This window comes from Cottoperca gobio, chromosome 17 (assembly GCF_900634415.1).
Source record: "Cottoperca gobio chromosome 17, fCotGob3.1, whole genome shotgun sequence".
Taxonomy (NCBI): Eukaryota; Metazoa; Chordata; class Actinopteri; order Perciformes; family Bovichtidae; genus Cottoperca; species Cottoperca gobio.
The window spans coordinates 15,189,022-15,212,108 of NC_041371.1; the positions used below are offsets into that span (position 1 = coordinate 15,189,022).

Below are 23,087 nucleotides of genomic sequence, written 5' to 3' on the forward strand. Positions count from 1 at the left end.
GCAAATGTTTAGTCATATATACTTAAATTCAGTCAGTGAAAAATTGGTTTTCTCCTGTGACAAAGGATTGGGCTAATTATGCATCAGTGTGAGGGTTTTTGACAAGTTAGGACCAATTTCCTATTTGAGACATTACATTAATACAGTCCTTAATATTGAGTGTTCAAGTTGACTTTAATACCTTTTAATGTTCTTGTAACACCATGTTCCTTTCACTCCGTCTTGCACAGATCTGTCAGGTCAGAACAGGTTCAGCAGGTCTGTAGGATGAACTACACCCAGTGTTATCGTACCTCACCCTGCATTAAAGGAATCTGAAAGTATTCAATAATTAACTGGAAAATTACACATGACAAAGCAGGGCATGGTTTGCACAACAAATGTAAATGTCAACAATCACAGACTTAAAACACACTTGCCTTTCTAACATCAAAAGTCTATAAAAGAAATCCCTAAATTCTTCTCATCTTAAACTATCTGAAATGACTTAAATCTTCAAATCTTTCTGTCTTGCTCAGTCTTGCCCTTTCAGGTATATCGACAAAGGCCTCATACAAGTCTTTATTCATCTACAGTAGCAGACTTGGTGAGAAACCGGATTTACATAATTCAGAAATAAATTAAAAAGGCAACGCCAGCATTTCAAAAGTACACAATGCTCTGAGTCACTTTGTAATCACAGATCATAAATTGCTTTGGCACTTATCTATTAATTATTTTAGTAGTTGACATTTCATGGGTCCGGTTCTTTGTTCAACACAAAGTCAAATAATATTTGCATTTATTGTAGATAAGAACATTAAAAACGTGAACAATGAGTCTTTTAGGATTATTCACTGGACATTATGTTTATTGTAGTGCACATTCGTAAATGTAAAAAAAAAATTATAAGCAATACTTTAGTTTTTGAGAGACAATGTGTTGTACTCAAAGTATAAGCAGTGGAAGCAGTATTTTATCTGACTGAAGATTTCAGATTGACATGAACAAATAACAAAAAAAGCCTGTGTGTGAAGTGTTTTAATTACACATAACTTTAAGCTGGCTTTGCCTTGCAAAGATGCACTGCATACTGTACATAGGACAGACACATTGATCACAATTGATCAGTTTACTTAATATTGATTGTGTGTGCAATATATTCCCTGAGTTAAACAAATCATTATAAGTGTGAATCTTTACATTTCAGTTCAATGTCATCATATTTCTCTGGATCGAAAACAAGCAACACAAAGGAATGGCAGCCTAATTCCAAGACGACAACCAAATCCTCTCAAGAGGACGTGCGAGAAAACAGAAACACTTCAAAACAGTGAGAGGACAGACTCACAGGTGGGATGTGGCTTAAAAGGTTAGTGTAGCCATAAAAGTTCCCACAATGTGCAACAATAACTTGTAATTTCAGCTACTACCTTGACAGTGCTACTATTGTATCTTAATATAGTCACATAAATCCCCCTTTTCACATGATACAATGTTAATACAGACATAATTGTTGCTGACATCTATTTTCACAGTCTTATCAGAGGCATGACTAACACTCAGATGTCCACTACTCCTGCACACACATTCGAACCCACAGATGCAAAGACCAGGCCAACAATAAACAGATGTAAAACCTTCAATATTTTTAAGATACAACACATGGTTTATAATTGACACTGATATTACAGTTAAAAGCACCTAATTCAGACACAAGCTCCTGTTCTTGACAACAATTGTTAAATTCATGCCATTCGTTTCTGGAGCTAATGGTTGACTATGTTGGAGTCGCCGCTCGCCACGCTATAAGTCATTAGTGGTCGTGCTGGTGTTGATGCTCGTGATTGCAGTGCTGGTTGTGTTTGGGATCCAGTTCCAGCTGTTTCAGCATCTCCTGTACAGCGGCCTGAAGAGCTCGACCCAGGTCCTGGCTGCTGTAGGGTTTTCCAAGTGGAGGCACATGGATGAAGGCGGAGTGACCCTGCCCCAGGTACAGAGAGGTGTAGTAGGTGTAGTCACACAGATACCTGCCAGGGAGCCACAGGATGGATGTTAGGTTATTACGTTAAGTATTATCACATGTCTACTTTGCCAAACAGATAAGAGAGTATCATGTGACAAGGGCAACGAGTCAACTTTACAAAACAATAGATGCCGGATGTTGAGACCCCACAACATTTCAAAATGATATGGATATTTATGAGTGGAAGATGTTTACAGAAATCTTACTGAAACCAAATTCAACAGGCCAAAAAGCAAAATACAATAGACATAATGTATCTTTTATATAAAATAAACAGACCTAAGAAAATGAATGTTTACATTATGCAATGTTTAGTAATCATGTTATCACTTACTGCATATTATTATAATATATTTCTGTGTGTGCAAAATAACAATGGCAACAACTGAATAATGACATGACTATTGTTACAGTATTACTGATCATGTGCTGATATATGGACATACTCAAATAACTGCCCCACCTATATACACACACACACACACACACACACACACACACACACACACACACACACACACACACACACACACACACACACACAGTCCATGAGCTGAACATTTATTTGATGTATTTTAAATGCCCCTTACTGTCTATTTGACCTTGTGTTGCTTGACAATGACAATAAAGTAATTCCTATTTTTATTAACAGACTTTATCAATTTACATTTTATTTACTGTATTTAATTATAAAATCTAAAAACAAGTCAAGACACAATTTTAGTTTGAGACCATCATGTCTTTTTCACAAAAGACATTTTGACATTTCACAGTAGGAAAAACAAACAGGTGTAAATAATAACAACAATGATGGGTGAATTCCATTTAGCTGCTTCAGTTTCAGGGTGCTGGTGTTGTGCATGCTGACTCACTGGGACACGTCATGGCTTACTTGGACATTTGAATAGCAGAGCCATCACTAATGTTATTACTCACACCTGTGCTTTTCCTAGTAGAGTCTGTGCTTGTGTGAATTTTCCCTTTTGTGTAAGTTATATTACGTACCTTCCAGCATCCTTAGATACGGAAAGAGCGACCCCAAGGTCGGAGTCATTGACCCTTTTGCAGACTGTGTCCATGTCCAGGACTGAGCGTATGCATTCGGGGCCCCTGTCCATGCAACACTGGGAAGCCGGGCAGAAGCTGCAGTTGTCCAGGCGTTTGTAACCCTTGTTGTGGCCGCACTGCTCCAGAGTGACAGTGGTGGCTAACCCAGAAACACCGACATGGACCATCAACTGCTCACAGGACCCCAAAAGACAAAGGTGGGTTGTTATTGCTTGATGGATTGATTTTAACATTACATTTCATGTACAACATGATGGAAACATTATATTTTTATGTACAGTATTGTGTATGTATTGTGTATTTTCTTGAATACCTGCGGCTGGTGTTCTTTCCACAGAGATGGCAGTAGGCCCCGAACAGCCTGGTATTCAACAGGCACCTCACAAATATGAAGGTCTACTGCTTCACCCAGCCCTAACCGCTCCAGCTCCTATGAGCACAGGAAACGCATATATAGAACTCAGTTGCAGTCTTAAAGGGCTTTACAGGCCAACAATGAACAATGAAACGACAACCCCTGAATCAGATGAGGAAAATAAGTGCATAAATCCACTTAAAATGCTAATTATGAAATGTACTTCCCTGTTTCAATGTTTATTTAAGTACAAGTCCTTAATGGCACCTTTGTTAAAAATGGACAACCTGATTACTGATTACCTGCACTGCCACCCAGCTGGAGTTCACTGCATGCTCACCAAAAGGCTCAAAACCTGCAAAGTTAGCAAATGATTTTTCACTGCAGTAATGAGACACAGTGCAGCAAAGTAAATAAAAGAAACTGTGAGGATGCTAATCAGTAAGGGAGAGAAGTGATAAGGGCGAATGCAAAAAAAAATCAAAGTCCAAAGGTTGCAAGTTAAACATTAATTGTCATAAAAGCACAGTAGAGGAACAGGATTCTTTCTCTCTCGCAGTTGAGCACGGAGTTTTGTGTGACAAAAAAAGGACATTCAGTCTCCTCCTGATGCATGTCTGTTTCCTTATTTAAACCAGCAGACAAAACCTTCATCTACTCACAGCAGCATTACTGTCTGCAGTGTTATTACATATTTATAATAGAAACACAAGCATTACAGAGCAGCTCTGACACAAGTAGAAAACTCTATGAGCTGTAACTGTAGCACTGTAGTGACAATAAAGAAATAATTTAACACACATTAGTCTCTCTCCAGTCCTCTGACCAATTAAAACCTCTCACCTGTTACTATTACTTTCTTCTTATTGGCCATCATTCCTGGTTGTTATGACAGGAATTGTCATAGATATATAATAAGGGGATCAAATATCCCAAACAAGAATCCTAGGATTGTCTACGCTTGCTGCCGTCTTCTTCTGCCTCATAGGTGAAAGGAAGTGACACACCAGATCTGGATGGATCATACTGCCATCTACTGTATGGGCATGCAATCCTCAACAGCAGCTCCAACAATGCATTTGGCTAACAAGTGAAAAAGAAATCAACAGAAGAGGACTCATGAATGTGCTGTTCTTCTACATGCAGCACATTGCAGTTTTGGAAAAGGGACAGGAGATGATGAAAACTGATCCTTTTAATGCAACAGTTTTTAATGCAATAGAATGTAATTCAAAGCATGTGTGCGCTGAAAATGAAAACCAAGCATCTGTACTGCATTCACAGATGAAAGGTTAGAGAAGCCGTCTGTTTAAGTGAATGAAAAACAAACCTCCCCTCCATCAATAAGAACTGTTGAGACAGCCCATGAATGAACATTTAACCCCCAACCAGCTGCTCCCAGGTGTCAATGTATGCACTGTAACAGTGTGAGAGTGACGCAGGGCGTTGCTGAACGTGAGGGGGATTTATACTCAAAGGACGTTTCTCTGGCTGAGGGAGGAGAAATCATATCTTACAAAACCTCTGACACGCGCCATTACCTGAGTTTAGAGGACAAACCTTCTTCCCAGTTTGTTGTCATGAAGGCAGAGTTAATCTAATATCGTCTAACAGCCTTTTTTTTCATTCGCGGTGCCGTCCACACCCTTGGGTTGCGAAATGACTCACACATTCTGGACACTGCACCCTATGTGGCTCCAAAGTGGCACTAAGAAGAAAATATGCTCTCCATAGGGTGGATATTTCTTTTCTCGGTAGAGTGTTTTGAGGTGAATGTTTCAAACTAATTTCTCTCATTCATGCCTCTAGGTTTACAGAATCAACATTGATTTCTGCTTCTGAACCATATTACACACACACACACACACACACACACACACACACACACACACACACAAACAACCTGCAGTGCAGTTGCTAACAGCCGCCTCTTCTCCCTCAACCCATTCACCTTCCTCTCTCTATCTCGCCTGCGTCACTTGCTATGTCAGAGTTGCCATGGAAACTAATGATGCCCTTTCTGCTCCGTGGTGCTGATGCAGACAGTCTGCTGACGTCCTCGCTGTGTATGGGCGGAATAACAATATTCTACTGAGGTTCCCACCACAGGAAGTCAAATCCTTATATAATGTGTACTGGATGTAGATTTGTATCTTTTACTTTTCTGTTCCGCTTTATTATATTCTATAATGCTATATCTGTTCTTCTTTATTCCTTTCTGTTATACTTTATTCTATGTTTTATTTCTACTCTATTATATAATGTTGTACTCTATTATATTATGTTCTGTGATGTTTAATTCTATTTTATTTATAATAATAATAATACATTTTACTTGTATAGCGCTTTTCTAGAAACTCAAAGACGCTTGACAGAGTAAGTAAAACAAAAATAAATAAATAAACAAAACAACACAAAAGGAAGGAGAAGAAGAGACGGTCAGTGTTTGAAGGCGGTGTTGAACAGGTGAGTCAGTGATGTTTTGAATGTGGTGAGTGAAGAGGAGTCTCTGAGGGTCTGAGGTAGAGAGTTCCAGAGGGTGGGAGCAGCGATGGAGAAGGCCCTGTCCCCCCCAGGATCTGAGCTTGGTCCGGATGGGGGGGGCAGGTGGTTAGCAGCAGCAGAGCGGAGGGTGCGGGTGGGAGTGTGTCTGTGGAGGAGGTCCGTCAGGTGGGAAGGGGCAGGTTTCGCGGATTTATAATACTTTATTCAATAATGTTTTTATTATATTCCATAATGCTCTACACTATTCTATTTTATTATTTTCTATAATGTTTTATTATATTATATTTATGATACTCTATTCTATAATGTTCCATTATGTTCTCTTCTATAATGCTCTGTACTATTCCATGTCGTTCCATTATATTCTATATTATAATGTTTTATCTATTGATTTCTTAATTATGTTATAATGAATATACTACTATATATGCCTGAAATGTCACAGTTTTGTGTTCCATTTTATGATTACTAAAATGTATTTTGGAACAAATTATAAATAATAAATAAAGAGACTGAGGGTATAACTACATTCAGCCACAGCCATTAAACATTTAACCTTTCCACATTTCAATCACAGAAAACACATGGTTTCCTCATTCTACTGTCACTGTTTCCTTCCCTTTTTCTAGTGTATGCTCAGTTTCACCAGAAACACTTTCAGAGCACTTTGTAACACCTAATTTAATTTCACTCTCTTGGTTTTGTGTGAGCACTGAATGCGACCATTGATCCTTAAAAAGCTGGAACAAGAGGTGTTGGCATGGTTAGTGTAAGAAGTCTGATAATTTGGAAGAAAATGTGAGTTCAGTTTGAACTCGAACACATACTTTAAGACCAAAGTAGGACTCTGGATCCTGTAGAGCCTGGTTTTATAGAATAGTACACGATTAATCTTCACTTGTATGTTAATACTTATGTAGAATCAAATCTGCCATTATCTAAACCTAACTATTATATTCTATTCTACTCTTAAAGTCTTTTAAAAGTGCATTAGCCTGCCTTAGTTGAAGGAATACTTTTCTGTAAGGCCTGTTCCTCTGTTCTTTCCTTGGCCCTCGCCTCTTACACCTTCCCCGCCCAGTCTCTGCTCTCTTTTGGCGACCCTGAGCTTTTTTATGCTATGACATCAAACCACAATGCATTGCACTGTTTGTAGTTTACCCAAAGTCTCCATGGCAATAAAGACCGGCTCTGCCCCTTATTCAAATTAAACCGGAAACCAACGTCATTTTGGGCCAATCTCCGCGCTCTGGAGTGACATAATGGAATTTTTAGGGCTAGAAAGCGAGCGAGGTCTGGCGCTGCGCATCGTAGTCGTGCCATCGGGAAAAGACAATATCACCCGCGCGCTGAACAGACACATCAGAGCCCCTCAGGCACGACAGCTCAAGTAGTCTTCTGATAGAGCGATTGATACACGAGAAGGGGACAAGGAAACAGGATCGCACGAGAATAAGGATCAGCTGATTTCCTCATGTCTGAATGATTGTTGAACGATCGTTAATGCGTAACGCTCAGCACTCCCTCGTGTGAGGGTATAGAATGGAAACAACCCTCTACCCAGGCACCGTGGTGAATACTCAGAAGATCCCTAGCATCTATTCCCAGATCACAATGATGAAGAAGGATATTAATCTGAACCTGGACGACCACAACTCCGAGCTCAAATCTAACCCGCTCCGGGACACAGACGGACTCCTAAACTCTCCAGACTTGGGACTCTTGAAACTAACCTCCCCGGACCTGGAGCGCCTTATTATCCAGTCAAACGGTCTGGTTACCACAGCCAACCCGGCCTCCCAATTCCTCTACCCGAAGTCGGCCAGTGACGAGCAGGAGTTCGCGGAAGGCTTCGTGAAGGCGCTGGAGGATCTTCACAAGCAGAATCAGCTGAGCGAAGCGGGCTGCGTCTCCGTGGATAGACTGGAGCTCCTCGGATCCGCCAACGCAATCGGGTCGGTCGGGCTTCATAATTCAGACCTCCCTGTTTACACTACTTTGAACGGCTATGCGGCCAGTCCGATCGGAGCCACCACCATCAACTACTCCACGGACACCATCCCCTTCCCGCCGCCTCCGTCTCATCTGGCCAGCGCGCAGCAACAGGCGGCTGCTCTGTCACGACTCCAGTCTGCCGGTTTGGTGAAGGACGAGCCTCAGATTGTGCCAGACATGCAGAGCTTCGGGGACAGCCCCCCTCTGTCTCCCATCGACATGGACAACCAGGAGCGCATCAAGGCGGAGAGGAAAAAGCTGCGGAACAGGATAGCCGCCTCCAAATGCCGCAAGAGAAAACTGGAGAGGATCTCTCGGCTGGAAGACAAGGTCAAGAGCCTGAAAACGCAGAATACAGAACTGGCCTCCACAGCCAGCGTCCTCAGGGAGCAAGTGGCCCAGCTGAAGCAGAAGGTGATGAGCCATGTCAGCAGTGGATGCCAGCTTTTACCAAACCAGGTCCAGGCGTACTAAATCCTCTTTATGGATGTTTATGCAGCTTTAAATATGCTCTGATTGAGGATACAGGCCTGTATTATGAGGAACATTTGCCTTTTGTAACACAGAATCCTTATCAGAGACTTGATATGAGGCCATTGTAAATGCACCCTCCAGATAAAGCCTGTAACTGAGAAACAAAGCAGACATATGCACTGCACAGTGCAATGAACATGCCTTGATAAAGGCTGCAAGTCTACTGGAATGATGACAGGTTAACCAGCAGCAGGTGGGCTGCAGCCTGAACTCCGCCAGTGTTATGCTGCAAACAGACTTATTTTGTTGCCCTAATGTTTTTTGGGAAGCCATGTAGCAAACTCCTATCCAGTGGACTGGTGCAGGATAGCGTGTATCTGTGTGTAAGCTGGACAATCTCAACTAGAGTGCAACCAAACACCAGGGTGTCACCAAGTGCTGTCACCCACTGTGTAATATAATGCCTTACTTGTTTACAAGCACTTAGCAATGACAAATATATATTTTATTTACTGAAACATTTCTTATTTTACATATGGTCTTACTTCTTTTTTTGGTTATTGCAAAAAATGAACACTGCATGTATTGTCGCTCTTGTGTACAGTAACTATTGTATTTTTCATTATGGCGGCTGCTGTGTAGTTCTTCAGTCGCCAAACTTCCATGAATGTATGTGTACGTGCTGAGAAACCCTATCTATCCATGTATAATGGACTTTCAAGTCTCAACCTTACATTTATTAAATTCACTACATTACTAAAGCTCATGTGTTTGGTTTCTTACAAAGACAGGAGGCTCTGCTTGCTTTGTTATAGTTGTCTTACATTTGTCTTTTCACTGTGGGAGTTGTATTAAGTGCAGTAGAGGAGCTGAACCGAACCATAGATGGTCAAACAACTGAGGGTAGAAAACAAGACATTATTGTAGCATTATGCCCTCTGCTGGTCAGTTATTCTAAACCATTTCCAAAACATCACATGCACTTCTTGTAACTCACTTACCTTTGGGAAGAACTAACAAAACTCCTGCTTTTAGAATTTGTTTATTGATTCCTCATTTTAGCAAATCTGGCATTACAGAATTACAGCACAATTCACACAACTAATACCCGACGGTCAGAAAATTCCTATTTACAAGAGTTATTTATGACAGCGGGCGGAAGAGGAGTTGAAAAGGATTTATACGTGTTCCTAAGTCACAGGAAAGTTTACAGCTGTAGCAAAACACAATAAATAAAGTAACAAAAATCAACAAACAAGTCAAAAGTGAACCAATGCAGTAAGAATCACTATTTTAATGAAGTGTTCAGAGTATTCAGTTTACTTCCCAAATATTTTCCCTTTTTGTAGCTACTGCACAGAGTAGGAAAACACGACCACACAAGTTCATTAGTGCCAGTCTCACAAATGTCTAACAAGCGCTCTTTTTGGCTCTAAATATGTCGTCGAGATCTCTTTGGAAAGAACAATTATTAAGACTTTATAGAAACTGTACATTCGCACACCTACGTACAACACGTGCATTACAAACCTTCAGCAGGGTTGTACGCTGCTCACATTTGGGAGTGGAGAGAAATAACAGCAAGTCTTGCTTTTACACCATCAAGTCTTAAAAGTTACATAACTGATATAAAAAAGACAAACAAACTTCCCACCAAAGCTGTGCCGACATGACAGGAGATTATGTCACTGGAATGTTTTAATGTTCCTCTTGAGCTTCATATTCACTGTAAACACAAATACATTTTCATTTAAAAGCTGGGAGAGTTTAAGCAATTGAATACTATAGAACATCTCTTTAAAAAGCAGAGTGCAGATTGCAATGCATGATCTAGGAAGAACATTATCTTAGAAGTAAATAAAGTTATAAATAATACAAAATAAATAGGTTTTATTTTGAAATAACTTAAAGTGTTGAAAATATTTCCGCATGCCTTGCATGACTTACAGAAGGTTTTGTACTGTATACACGAGCAGACAAATCCCTAACCTTAGCATCACAGAGAAATCAAACTCACAACTTGACATTTAACATGCTTAAAAACATCATGTTCTCCCATAAAGTAAAGATGAAAGTATCATCTACCATAACACAAGAGCCGATCTGATTGATGTAGCGGTCAGTGTTAAACCAGTGCTCACACCGAATCACATGCCTTTCTAGTGAGTGCATGTTGCACATTGTATGCAGAGGATGAAAGTTAACACAATGAGAAGGGGTCGTGGGCTTCACATGTGAAACCTTTAGCCCCATTTGGTACCTTCAAGGACTGAAACTGTAGTATGGAGGGGTTTTAAATTTAGACAGCAGCTCATACAAATAACCATTCAGTCAAGCAGAGTTGGTTAAAAACCTCAACAACATGCATCTCTCACTAAAGCACATGTAGGAATCACTGAATCATTATATATATATATATATATATATATATATATATATATATATATATATATATATATATATATATATATATATTCACGTGTTATATATATATTATATTTGCATTTTTAAATGCATATCTATTTACTTTCAAACATTTATACACTCTTCTACATGTGGCGAGAGCCATCCCTTATCCTTTTATTCTGTTGTATGTATTACAAAAAAAAAAAAAAACTAGACTAAGAATCTAAAGTCGAGCAACTTGCTTACGCTGAGACCAACAAAACAACTAACAATGCCACCCAATTACGCAATATCTGAGAAGGGCCAAAAACTGAGCAAACTGATATGCATAACTTTTGCTATTCTTACGTTCATTTCTAAAATTAAAAGAAAAACAAACTTTCAAATGACCCTGTTTTGACATCAAATTTGGAACATGATTATCTGTAGAAACTCAATCACAACACCACGACCGGTGATAGAACATGCTCAAAACCACACCCAACCAACTGAAAAACGTAAAAAAAACAAAACAGCAAATCTATCTACAGCAACAAACATATATTTCCAATTGGACTAAAAGTTAAATAAATGCAGCGGATTTGTATCCATTTGGGTTTGAGGCGTTAGTGCTGAGTGGGGCCTGGGATTTAAGGATCATCAGCCTTTTATAGTGAAATCCAATTGCAGACACATCAACAAGGAATTATGGAGTCTCAGCCTTCACCTGTCTTTCATAATTCTGTTTAGCAACTCTATAGTGTGTGCGTTTGTGTAAATGTGTGCAAATAAAGAAAGATGGGATTGTACCTCTGTTAAATGTTCTTCACTCATCACATAATTACTGTATTACTGAAAATGCCAAATCTTTGGGAAGAGCCGGCTCATGTGGATAATGCTCTTGGTGTAGAATCGCAGCAGCCTGGTTGTGTGTCTCTGTATGGCAGTGTTTGTGTGTCAATATGTGTATGAGAAAGAAGGTGTGTAGGTTTTAGGACAGCAGACAGTGTGTGTGTGTGTGTGTGTGTGTGTGTGTGTGTGTGTGTGTGTGTGTGTGTGTGTGTGTGTGTGTGTGTGGTGTCATGTTTAGCAAGCACAATCCTGATGGGACCTCTGAGGCTGCTCAGTGAGCTGTGGCCCCTGTTTAGCGCCGGTGAGAGTCGGGTCGTTGTTGTCCAGACTCTCTGACATCCTCTCACAGATGATGTCCACCAGCCGCTCGAAGGTCTGCTTCACGTTAATGTTATCTTTAGCGCTCACTTCAAAGTGCTCAAAACCTGCAGGGAGGGGCGACAGAGAAAGGCTATGGGTTACGCTTTATGCTCTGATGTGAAGCTTACCCAGTTAATCCACTTATCTCATGTCAGGACACATCGAGGCTACGGTCAGACAGGCAGCTCAAACCTTTTCATTTAAAAATTAAATCTATTCACTTAATTAAAACTCTTTTAATGGTGGTTTGAATCAAGTCTAATTGCTGTCAGATTACATATGATACTATGACTCAGTCTGACCACTCGGCTCACTCCCCAAGTGATATGTTTTTGATTTACCTGTTCAAACAGGAAGGGCAGGAAATAACAGAGCTAGTTTAAAAATAAAAAAAAGCAGCTTCCTGAATCTTTGTGCCTCTGCAAGTTGCCTTACAAAGACTGAAGTGCTGATAATCAGACTTCTGTTAAAACTATATGTTGACAGTTTAGACCAGTGTTACTCATTGCGCGGCTCGCCAAGCTATAATTGGTGCTCGCGTGACAGGATGCTAAATAAAGGGGTGATAGATATGATTATGCAGTCAATACATAAAAACAAGCAGGGCTATTACATATAACCCATTAAAACACTGAAATTGTCTGCTCTATTAGCCTACAAATAATACAAATAATTGATAATAATAATAATTGATAAAAGATGCAAATATAGATGAGAAACAAGATAGTTAAACTTGCTCAGCGGAACACTGACTCACTGCGGAGTTGCACGGGTAGATACACGGTGGGCTAGTATAGAAATAAATAAACTTACGGTCATTAAAAATATGTTAACATAAGCATGCTTATGAATATGGACATTTACAAAAAAATAATTTATCGTCAAATTGGAGCATTTATTTGTCCTCCACGAGTCGAAAATTGTGAAAGACTACGTTTTGACTTTAGCAGAAATATTGTTTTAAGGTAATTAAGTAATTATTATTAAGGTAATCCTGCTTTTAATGAATGTATTGGTTGACTACATTGCATATTGTGTGTTTTGGGTGGGATGGCAGATATGCTTTTTATGACGAAATGAAAGTGGCTCTCCTATTGACTTTGTCCTATCAATGTGGCTCTGATGTAAACAATTGTGAAGACCACTGGTTTAGACTGTTCGCATGGCTCATTGGTATCGCTGCCTTCGATTTACAAATACTTCAGCCTGAATTGATCCAACGTCAGTTTCAAACATGATGAAATTATGTAATGCAGAAAGCTGAAAAATCTAATCATGATGACATAACAGTTTGCCAACTACTGAAAGGGCATTACAAAGAGATATTAAACGGGATATTTGTTAAAAAAAATAAAAATAAAATAAAAACTACAACCTCTAACATGAACAGGGTCAAAATTCCAATTTCCAAACATTGTGAATTTGACTAATGTTTAGATGCATAATTTAAAAATCATCGCCCTCTATGGAGGAACTTTATGAGTCATGAGTTTATTTATATATATATATATATATATATATATATATATATATATATAAATATATATAAATATAAATATATATATATATATATATATATATATATATATATAAATAAAAAATCATGACTCATGAATTTTTAAATTATGCTAAACATTAGTAAAATTCACAATGTTTGGATATATATTTTTTATTAATGCTCCCAGGTGAGGAGAGGAGCAATATTGGAAAACAACAGAGACATAGCATCTGGTTTTTACTCTGACCAGCTGACTTACCCAGCTGTTCCGACAGCTGCCGGCCCCTCTCTGATGCCACCACTCGTTCATCCTCCATATCACACTTGTTCCCCACCAAGAGGACCTGGGCATTGTCCCATGAGTACGTCTTGATTTGGGTTGACCTGTTAGCAGATACAGCGCAGGGTGTTCAGCTACATCGTCTGACTAAATCTCACCAGCATCGTTTATTTCTTAGATGCTAAAGCAGTTTTTAGAAGTACTGTAACCGACCTAACATACATGCTTCATGCTTCACGTAAAGTGTGATGTCAAAACTAAACCACAATCTTCAAATGATAATCCCTATATATTTCACATCAGATTTTATGAAAATGTTTTAGTTAGTATGGGCTTGTAATTATTCATTTGGACAACGTAATTGTGTATCACGATGTCTTTATCATCGAGATATGATACCTTTGAAAAACGATAAATTATCATATGGATTTATCGCCCAGCCCTAGTTGAAATCACATTTTAATTACCTGCTTCATTTTGACATATGGGTAAATGGCAAAGTCACAGGTATGGCTTCACAAGAGTAAACATGGTAACATAACACAAGTCACCAGACAGGTTCATTACAATTCAAATTTAACATAATTATCTAAACCACTAATTTGGATAAGGAAACAAAAGCGAATGTTGACATTTAAACAAAACTATCTGAAGTAAACATCTTGTCTGCGTAGTTACTTTTTTCAATTTGACCTACATTCCTTCCAGTTGCTATACAAACATTGCAGTTTGGCAAAGAAAAATGAGGATTTTAGCAGACATTTTAAGTGCTTTCATCCGTCTTTTCACTTCCAAACAGATGCTTCAACTCAGGAATGTTTGAAATGTGTCCGATTCTCCCAACTACTTGTGTGGTTGCCACTATACGTTCAGTCCCAGCAAACACAGATCTCAGAAATTGAGCTGGTAGATACATCGTGGTCACAAATGACAGGAAAGCTGAATGAAATAATAAAATATACAATAGTATGTTTTTAAGTTACCACCTTCATAAACACAGATATGAATACTCAGTTGTCCCTCACCAGTCTTGGACAGCGTTGAAGGACTCCTCGTTGGTGATGTCATACATGAGGATGAAGCCCATGGCTCCCCTGTAGTAAGCTGTGGTGATCGTCCTGTAGCGCTCCTGGCCAGCAGTGTCCTACACAAATACACACACAAACACCATTGTTTTTAACTGAGAATTATTTTTGAGCATATGTACTGCATCATTGTTCTGCGCGGACATGACAAAGTTTCCATCCATCTACTGATCCACTTGCTCATGCTGTGATCTTAACATTGTCCATGTTGGATTAAATAAGCATTTGGAACGAGACAGCAGTGTGTAGGTGGGCCTTTTTGTACAGATCATTGTCACCCAGCAACTTCAAAGGATTTATGACGTGCAAGTGCCTCCTGATGATTGCTGAGGTTTAACATTAAGCAAAACTCCAATGAGCATTAAGTGTTCCTCGTGTCCTTTGAAATAAGCAATTTGTCCCAGGGTCAGGCTTTATGTCTCATGTTAAGTACACTTCAAGAGTATTGCCATTACACCGCAGATGAGGTGATTCTGGGAGTGCAGAGGCCAGCTGGTAATCATTAGAGATGAATGGTAACATCAGCTTCAGTCACAGAAAAACAGGCAGTCGTACTGAAGACAATCTGCAGGTAGTAAGGAAATGTGCATTCAATCTGTTAATTCCTAATTGTTGGAGGTACTTTTCAAGCAAGAATTTCCAAAACTTCTCCAATGTGAGGATGTGCTGCTTTTCAGAGTTTTCTATTATTGTAAAGTGAATATTTGGAGTTTTGGACTGTTGGTTGGACAGACAAGTCATTTGAAGACGTCACCTTGGATAATGAGATACTGGAATGGATGTTTTGTGACACTTTGTACACTAGACGTTTATTTGCAGCCTTAAATACTGTATCAGGGATGTCACTGCTGCTGAAACCTGCATTTGTATTTTAGTATATTGTTCCTGTTTGAATCTTGTGCCAAGCAACCATTAAAAGGAGAGCAGTAGTGCAGGCTGCATTTTCTAGTTTATTCAGGGATTACACACATCTTAATAGTTTGTCTAATATTCTGTAAGACTATTTTAGGCTGAGTGTGCGCTCTGTAACTGTATTATTGAAGAAAATATAACATGAGACTGGACTCTGTATCAGCAGATACAGAAAAAACATCAACTGCATCATCTGTAGTTATGTAATTTAAAATAAAGTGTGGACATAGACATAACCTCTACCTGTTACACCCTTACTTCTTCAATGGTACCCAAGTCTAGACAGCACAGAGGCACTGAATGCAGATTACTTATAACACAAAATGCAGCAATAAGCAAAGCAACAGGAATTTTCAAGTCCTTTTCAGTTCAGTGTTAAGTGTCAGCTACCGAAAAGCAACCATGGGGGTGACTGATTCACTGTCCAAATTTCCTCACCCATATCTGCAGCTTTATCCTCTTGTCGTTCCTGTAGATGGTCTTCACCTTGAAATCGATGCCCACTGTGCTGACAAAGGCTGGCGTGAATGAGTCGTCTGCATAGCGGAAAAGGAAGGAAGTCTTTCCTACGCTGCTGTTGCCAATGATGAGGATTTTAAACATGTAATCAAAGTTCTGGTCTGAAGACTCCTTCTGTCCATATGTGGCATTTGCAGACGCCATCTATGCAAGGATTGAGATCAAACATTAATCAGTTACAAGGAAACAGTTTGAGGAAACTGCATGTAATAATAGAAAACACCTTCAAATATAACCCAATACAACAACAGCACCACAAGAAATGATGGTCACAAAAACTGAATCAAAGCCTGTCTGACAGTGTCTGTAAAACTAGACATTATATAAATCCACAACTGTGGAGCTGTTGTATTTGATTCCATCAAGTTGTGAAGGTACTGCATTCACAACATTGTTTCCACTCCCTGTATTTACAGTGTCATACACTATTCCCCTGCCACTGGCTGAAACATTTTTAGATTGAAAAAGTGGATACAGGTATCCTTTGCCTGAGATATATACAATAATGTCAACACAGACAGAATGACAAATGGCTGTGTCATTTAACCTGTGATGATGGGGTTAAATAATGGCAGAATATTCTACTGTATGAAGCCAGGTTACACTCACAAACAGTTTCATAACTTTACCAGGAGTTAAAATATTGCAGCAGTTTTGCCAAGAGGCTGTGTCAACAGTACCAGCTAATACCCACACACAGCCGTGAGGGTTTCCACTTTATGTCAATAATACTGGTAGGACAAGGAATGCACACCGCCCCACGCAAGATAAGACGACGGAAGTGTCAGAGCTTAGCAGCCTAAGCATCAGCTAAACTGACTATCCCTTCCCATCCAGGAGGGCAGTGGAGCGCTACGCTAGCCAGCCAATTATGAATGACCATATGGTTAGACAGAAATTGCCATGTAGTAAATTAAAGAAAACACTGACAAACTAGCAACGCCTGCAGTGTTCTCTGACTGTTTCTGAAAACAACATGCTCACAATTTAACCAGCCGGAAACACATCCTTAATATCTAAAGCGGAGCTTATGCGGCGTTAGCTTGCTAGTGAATACGTAGCTAGCTGCCTGAAATAGACAGTCTGGTTCACGTTAGGTGGAGAAAAATACATACAATACAATACAAGGCGTTTTGTCACCCACTACTTAAAGCCGGTATTAAATCTCAAATGATTGTTAAAGAGAAGAAAGCAATACAGATAAAAATGCAGTGTTTAGCCTTTTAAAACGAATGCAATTAGGCTAGTATCGCTACCTTAAATGCTAACACAGCAGACCGTTACCAGTATTTAAAAGTGGCAGCAGGAGCTAGCTAAGCATCCCAGCTATGTCAAATGAAGGTTACTCTTCCTTATTTACGACTAAATGTTCAGTCTAAATCCAGGGTATGACAAGCGACAAACAACCCGCTGCAACTGTTAGACTTAACATGGCCCCGCAATGACAAATAAGCGCAGGGTTTACCGTGAAATGTGTCTTTTATCCTCAGCTTCCCAGTAATGCCTAGCCCAGTCAGTGCCCAGTTATGCACCTGCAGTAGCTCGTGCGCCTCTTGATTGACAGCCCCGGCATAAGCGAGTACGTACAGTGTAAGGATGATTGGCAGGATGATTGACCAATCAGAGAAGAGCGTCCGTTCATTCAAACAGAGCCCCGCCTCCACCCATTCTGTAAATCATTTAGAGGTTTAATTCAGTATTTTAGGCAAGAATAAATGGTGAATGTAGTAGTGGTGAGTACATTTTGTAATACCATAGAGAAATAAAATACTCAATTACAAGTCCCCTAATTGAGAATGTGTTTAGCCTATTTCAGAAGAATGTTTATTCAATTATTGGATTATAATTATTGATATATTCTATTGCAGCTGGTAAAGATTAAGTTAATTGTAATTACTTTATATATTTCTGTATGGCTGAATCTATATCAACACATCATATTTTATTTGATGATTATATTTTATGTGAATAATCTGAATCTGTAAGCTACATTATAAGTAAATGTAGTAAAAAGCACAATATTTCCCTCTACAACAGGGGTGTCAAACATGCGGCCCGTCAGAGGGTCCAATCCGGCCCACGGGATGACTTTGCAAATTGTAAAAATTTGTTGTTTTGATCATAAAGTAAAATACTGTTCCAGATGCCTGTGACAAAATGTTTTGTGTCTTTGTAGACACACTGTGACCTGTACGTTGTAATGCACATGTGTAAATGATAAACTAATAATATTGTTGAAATTGCTCCTTTTTTTCTTTAGAAATTTCAGGTTGTTCATAATGTTTTGTAAAAAGATTAAATTTGAACATTTTTCGAATGTACTTGTACTTTTTTTTCATTAAAACGAAGGGAAAAGTTGTGAGTTGTCGTTATTAATAGTTTATTATGCTATGATTTTACTGGTCCGGCCCACTTGAGATCAAATTGTGCTGTATGTGGCCCCTGAACTAAAATGAGTTTGACACACCTGCTCTACAATGTAGTGCAGTCGAAGTAAAAAGTGTAAATAGGCGACTCAAGTAATGTACAAGTACCTATACAAAATATACCTAAATCAAAAGTAAAGTTACTCATCATGAAGAATGGTCCCTTTCTGAGTTTTATATTATCACTGATATTATTGAATTATCATTAGTACAGATGCATAATCATATTTTAATGGTGTAGTTGGTCGAGGTATAGCCAATTTTTAAAACTTATTTGGATTGTTAAATCCATAACACTGCATTATGTTTTATAAGCTCTGCTGTCAAATGAATGTAGTGCAGTAAGAAGTACAAGATTGAATTGTAGTGAAGTGGAAGTGTAAAATATCAGAACATTTAAATACGAATAGTATTTATTTAATACTAATACTAATAGTAAAGTGAAAGTGCTTCTAAAGTACAGTACTTGTAGTAAATGTAGTTCCCACTGCTGCTGAACAAACAGTATTACCTTTTTATTTCTTCTTAAGTAGCTTAAAAGTTATTAAAAACGTTATTCCACACTGACTGACATTATCATATACTTCATATTGTGTATCATCTTGTTCTTACTCTTTATTAAAACTATAAGAAGTTTACACTCGTCAGTAAAAAAAAACACACACATTTTTTTATGGCTGTAGCTTTTGCATATTTTACACACTATTCTCCAAAATTCATAAAAAATAACTTTAAAAATAAAGTTATGAGGGTTTGAACAATGATTTGCTGCATAGTATGACTTTGTAATGACTTCTTCTTGTTACGAAGTTACCATTACATGTAATAACAAGAAGTTGTAGTATTTAAAAGCAGAGAACAAGACTTTGAAGAGTGAAGAGTTTTTCCTTTATTGGCAAGGCATACAGTTCTAGTTGGAGAGAGGGCTAACACAGCCGCAGTTAAACAGCAGAGTTTGGATTGTCAAAGCTGAAGAGTCATAGTTTACGACCCATATTCATAAAATCTCTAAGAACAGAAAAAACGATCTAGGATGACTTGAGGCCGTGTGACTATATTATCTTCACTGTGAATCAAAGAAGTCTCAGATCAGTACACTCACTGTAAGATCATTCATGAATACGTTATCTGATCAGTTCAGTGGAGACAGAGGAAGACAGGAGATGAGAGATATTTCAGACAGGAATCTGTCTCTAAACTATTTTTATACCAAGAAAAACATGAAAGTGAATATTTTTGCTTATGTATAATGGTATTTGCAGACATAATTAAATGTAACGAGAGGGAAAATAACTGAGTAATACTTGAAATCTGTCCTGTGTGACTTTCTCACACGTGAAGCTACACATAAGTACTAAACCTCAAAAAAAGTCTACCGTTCCATCATTTCTGACAGTTAATACCGAAATAATAAATAAACTGTACACTATGAGGAAAATGTACAAAATCAAACAATTAGTGACACGCAGAGAGACAGTACTGACTCTTCGCATGTTGTGCTGGTTAAGCTGTTGTTAAATAGTCCTTAGTGTTGAAGGCATCCTTGAGTGTTGGTCTGTTTGGTGATGTTTATGGCTACAGAAAGGATTGCACATGTTTTACTCCAGCATGTCAGTGAACACATCTACGACCAGAAGAAAAAAAATGAAACATCTGAAAATAAGGCGTCAAAAAAACTTTCAGCACGTTCACACATCAAAACCTGTTCCACTCTGTTTCGTGGTAATAACATAAAACAAGTTTCTCCACAGGCTTGAAAGTTCTCTATATTCTTCTTTAAATCCTGCAGCCAATGTCATGCATTTCAACAAAACACTTTTTTTTGTACAGTCAATTATAAAAAAGAACAAAAAAACCGACTTCAGTCCCTCCGATATCCGACCTTTAAGAGTTGTAGTGGTGCAGCCTGTGCAATTCAACTCAACCACCAGGCCATTTGCCAACAGAAAAACAGTGAAACAGTCACTATACATGTTCAACTGTACTGGAAGTGCAGAACTGTAAAAGTACCATACAAAGTGCTTTGGTTTTTTCTTAGCAAATACATTAAAAAAGTAAAATCAGTCATTCACGCACACACACACACACACACACACACACACACACACACACACACACACACACACACACACACACACACACACACACACACACACACACACACACACACATACACAAAACCCCCACTGTATTAAGACAATATCAGTTTCAGTTAAAAAAAGAAGAAGAAAGGAACAGAGACACTCGGGTCAGATTGGCACACAGGGTGCTACAATCAACCAACTTTATCAGTCACTGATGGAAAGTAGCCAGTGGCAAAATGGAAATTACAGTACGGGTTGTGTCATGCTTGCTTGGCACTTGTTTGTCATTGACTATGTCCCTGTGAAGAGCAAAATATTGATCAATGAGAGAAAAAAGATGAAAAAAAATTCTGTCACATCCATCCGTGTTTTTTTTGTTTTGTTTTTTACAGTTACAATGATGCTACCGTCCTTCTTTGCAACCCCTGTGCTTGGATGCTGTGTGTGACACATTATGTAGTGACGACAATGGATTTGAATGGATAGCTTAATGCATCTGTTGCTGTACAGTAGCGTTTAGTTGCTGGTTGCTTGACATCCATTGACAAACTGTTTCGCAGTCAATAGCCTCCAATGTGTTCATGTTTTGGCTCAAGCTGAACACAACTGATAAAACTTGGTGCCAAATATTAATAATGAAAAGATTAGTGACTTGAACTAAAAAAAGAAATCCAATGAAAAAAGTAAAAAGAGCAACACAACTGAAACATAACTGATATTTTGGGTAGTCCTACAGTTCAAATTAATGTATCTTCCATATATATGCAAATCATTTGCCTCCAATTCCAGAACTTCAGTTCCACTTGTCAACACTGGGAGGCACCATGTGCACAGCCCACATAGCTTTGGATGTAATTCCTTGAATGAATAACACTACACTGACCCTGGTTCAGTTTAGTCACTGACAATATCATAGTTTAGAATTATAAAAATGTAAATAGTGATCCTGAAACAACTGAAAATCTCAAAAATAATATGTACTGCCAGCCACTTCCTTATACTCATATTCTTCCAAAACTACTACTTGCTAAACATAATTAAATGGGCTGTGCAAGCTGAAAGGAGTGCTACGTATACAATAATAATGATAGAGTCACTCAAAATGTCTGCTACATTTAAAGTTTCCTGCTTAAAATCATGCATAGCTCCTTTCTGCCATGACTGTGCTTACACTGCTTTGAAGTCTGCTATTGACTGTATCTTCCTTTACTGTACTTCAATGGACCTTAACAAAAGACAACAGAATGAACAAACTAAAAACAAAAAAGGCAGGAAAAACAGCATTGCCCCTGTAAATTGCAAGTTTGGCAAGATGTCTTGTTCATCACTCGTTCATCACTTCCTCACTTTCTTCACATAAGAGGAAGACAGTTCTGTAGTAGACCTTGGGTTGGTCGGTAAAAGTTTTTTCTCTGTCTCTGTAGAACTTTAACCACAGTATGTCTGACTGAAAGACACAGAACACAAAGAACCGCTCAGACACTTGGTTTCCAGTCCTCTATTAGAACGTCTATCCGTCTCTCTCCAGTGCAAGTGACTGCTGTGTAAAACTGCAGACTTTCTTAACACCCCCCACACCCACCCGCACTCCTCAACCGAGGCTTGCTGTCACCCTGTCCGCCATAACCAGAGGTGGTGGTGTTTGGTTGGAGTGGGAGAAAAGGAGTGACAGAGGAGGCACCGAAATCAAGAAAAAAAACATAAAAGGTCAAAAGAAATAGTACTTTTGACTGTGCTATGTGCCAAGTCTGAAGCGTGGTACCCCAGAGACACCTTCCTGCTCTGTTTCTCTTTCTTCAGCCATATCTTTATCAGAGTCTAAAGAAAACGTCCTGACTGTATCAGTAGTGAGCTTTTTGGTGACCAGGCGAGTCGTAGAAGATACTGAATCCAATCCGCTGCCAGAATCACTTCTGGAGAGTTCAGGTCCCCGACTGCCGCTGTAGCTCTCCTCTTCCTCGAGAAGACTCTCGGTATCAGACTCTCCCTCCTCTTCCAAGGTCAGCTCAAACTGGAACTTGTCGGCCGAAATGGAGCCGCCGGCCCCACCGAGCGATGAGGCTTCCCCGGAAAGGGCTCCCTCCTCCGGGCCCTCTGGGTGGGGTGAGGGGCTGTGGGGGATCATGCTCTGGTACCACTCTCTGTTATCCTCCAGTGTGTCCAGGATCTCCTGAGCATCAGGGTGGACGAGGTCGGCCCACGTCTCCCACAGAGGATGAACAATGTAATCAATGAATCCCACCTGAACGAGAGAGGCAAGAAGTGATTATATATCAATACACAG

The 23,087-nt window shown here is 39.1% G+C and overlaps 4 protein-coding genes across 16 annotated transcripts in view; 1 reads left to right on the forward strand and 3 right to left on the reverse strand.

Annotated features, from left to right (window-relative positions):
• Nucleotides 1-838: 838 nt before the first annotated feature.
• Nucleotides 839-4,408, reverse strand: LOC115022603 (pyroglutamyl-peptidase 1-like). Its single transcript, XM_029453648.1, has 5 exons — nucleotides 4,272-4,408; nucleotides 3,731-3,783; nucleotides 3,387-3,503; nucleotides 3,011-3,243; nucleotides 839-2,009 (listed from the first exon to the last, which is right to left on the reverse strand). Exons 1-5 carry the CDS (start codon nucleotides 4,303-4,305, stop codon nucleotides 1,796-1,798), a joined length of 651 nt encoding a protein of 216 aa, XP_029309508.1. The 5' UTR covers nucleotides 4,306-4,408; the 3' UTR covers nucleotides 839-1,795.
• Nucleotides 4,409-7,204: 2,796 nt separating this feature from the next.
• Nucleotides 7,205-9,163, forward strand: LOC115023074 (transcription factor jun-D-like). The gene has a single exon (XM_029454218.1). The coding sequence runs from the start codon at nucleotides 7,476-7,478 to the stop codon at nucleotides 8,400-8,402; it is 927 nt and encodes a 308-aa protein (XP_029310078.1). The 5' UTR covers nucleotides 7,205-7,475; the 3' UTR covers nucleotides 8,403-9,163.
• Nucleotides 9,164-11,823: 2,660 nt separating this feature from the next.
• Nucleotides 11,824-17,880, reverse strand: rab3aa (RAB3A, member RAS oncogene family, a). Its single transcript, XM_029453122.1, has 5 exons — nucleotides 17,759-17,880; nucleotides 16,213-16,437; nucleotides 14,803-14,921; nucleotides 13,757-13,881; nucleotides 11,824-12,064 (listed from the first exon to the last, which is right to left on the reverse strand). Exons 2-5 carry the CDS (start codon nucleotides 16,435-16,437, stop codon nucleotides 11,874-11,876), a joined length of 660 nt encoding a protein of 219 aa, XP_029308982.1. The 5' UTR covers nucleotides 17,759-17,880; the 3' UTR covers nucleotides 11,824-11,873.
• Nucleotides 17,881-19,588: 1,708 nt separating this feature from the next.
• Nucleotides 19,589-23,087, reverse strand: part of pde4ca (phosphodiesterase 4C, cAMP-specific a) — a 49,802-nt gene continuing 46,303 nt past the window's right edge. For 11 of the 13 annotated variants that reach the window (XM_029453113.1, XM_029453111.1, XM_029453110.1 and 8 more), the window contains one exon: nucleotides 19,589-23,045. In XM_029453113.1, coding sequence (XP_029308973.1) covers nucleotides 22,539-23,045 — 507 coding nt within the window. In that variant the 3' untranslated portion in view covers nucleotides 19,589-22,538. The remainder of the gene's footprint in view (nucleotides 23,046-23,087) is intronic. The other 2 variants (XM_029453109.1, XM_029453116.1) reach the window with 1 other exon arrangement.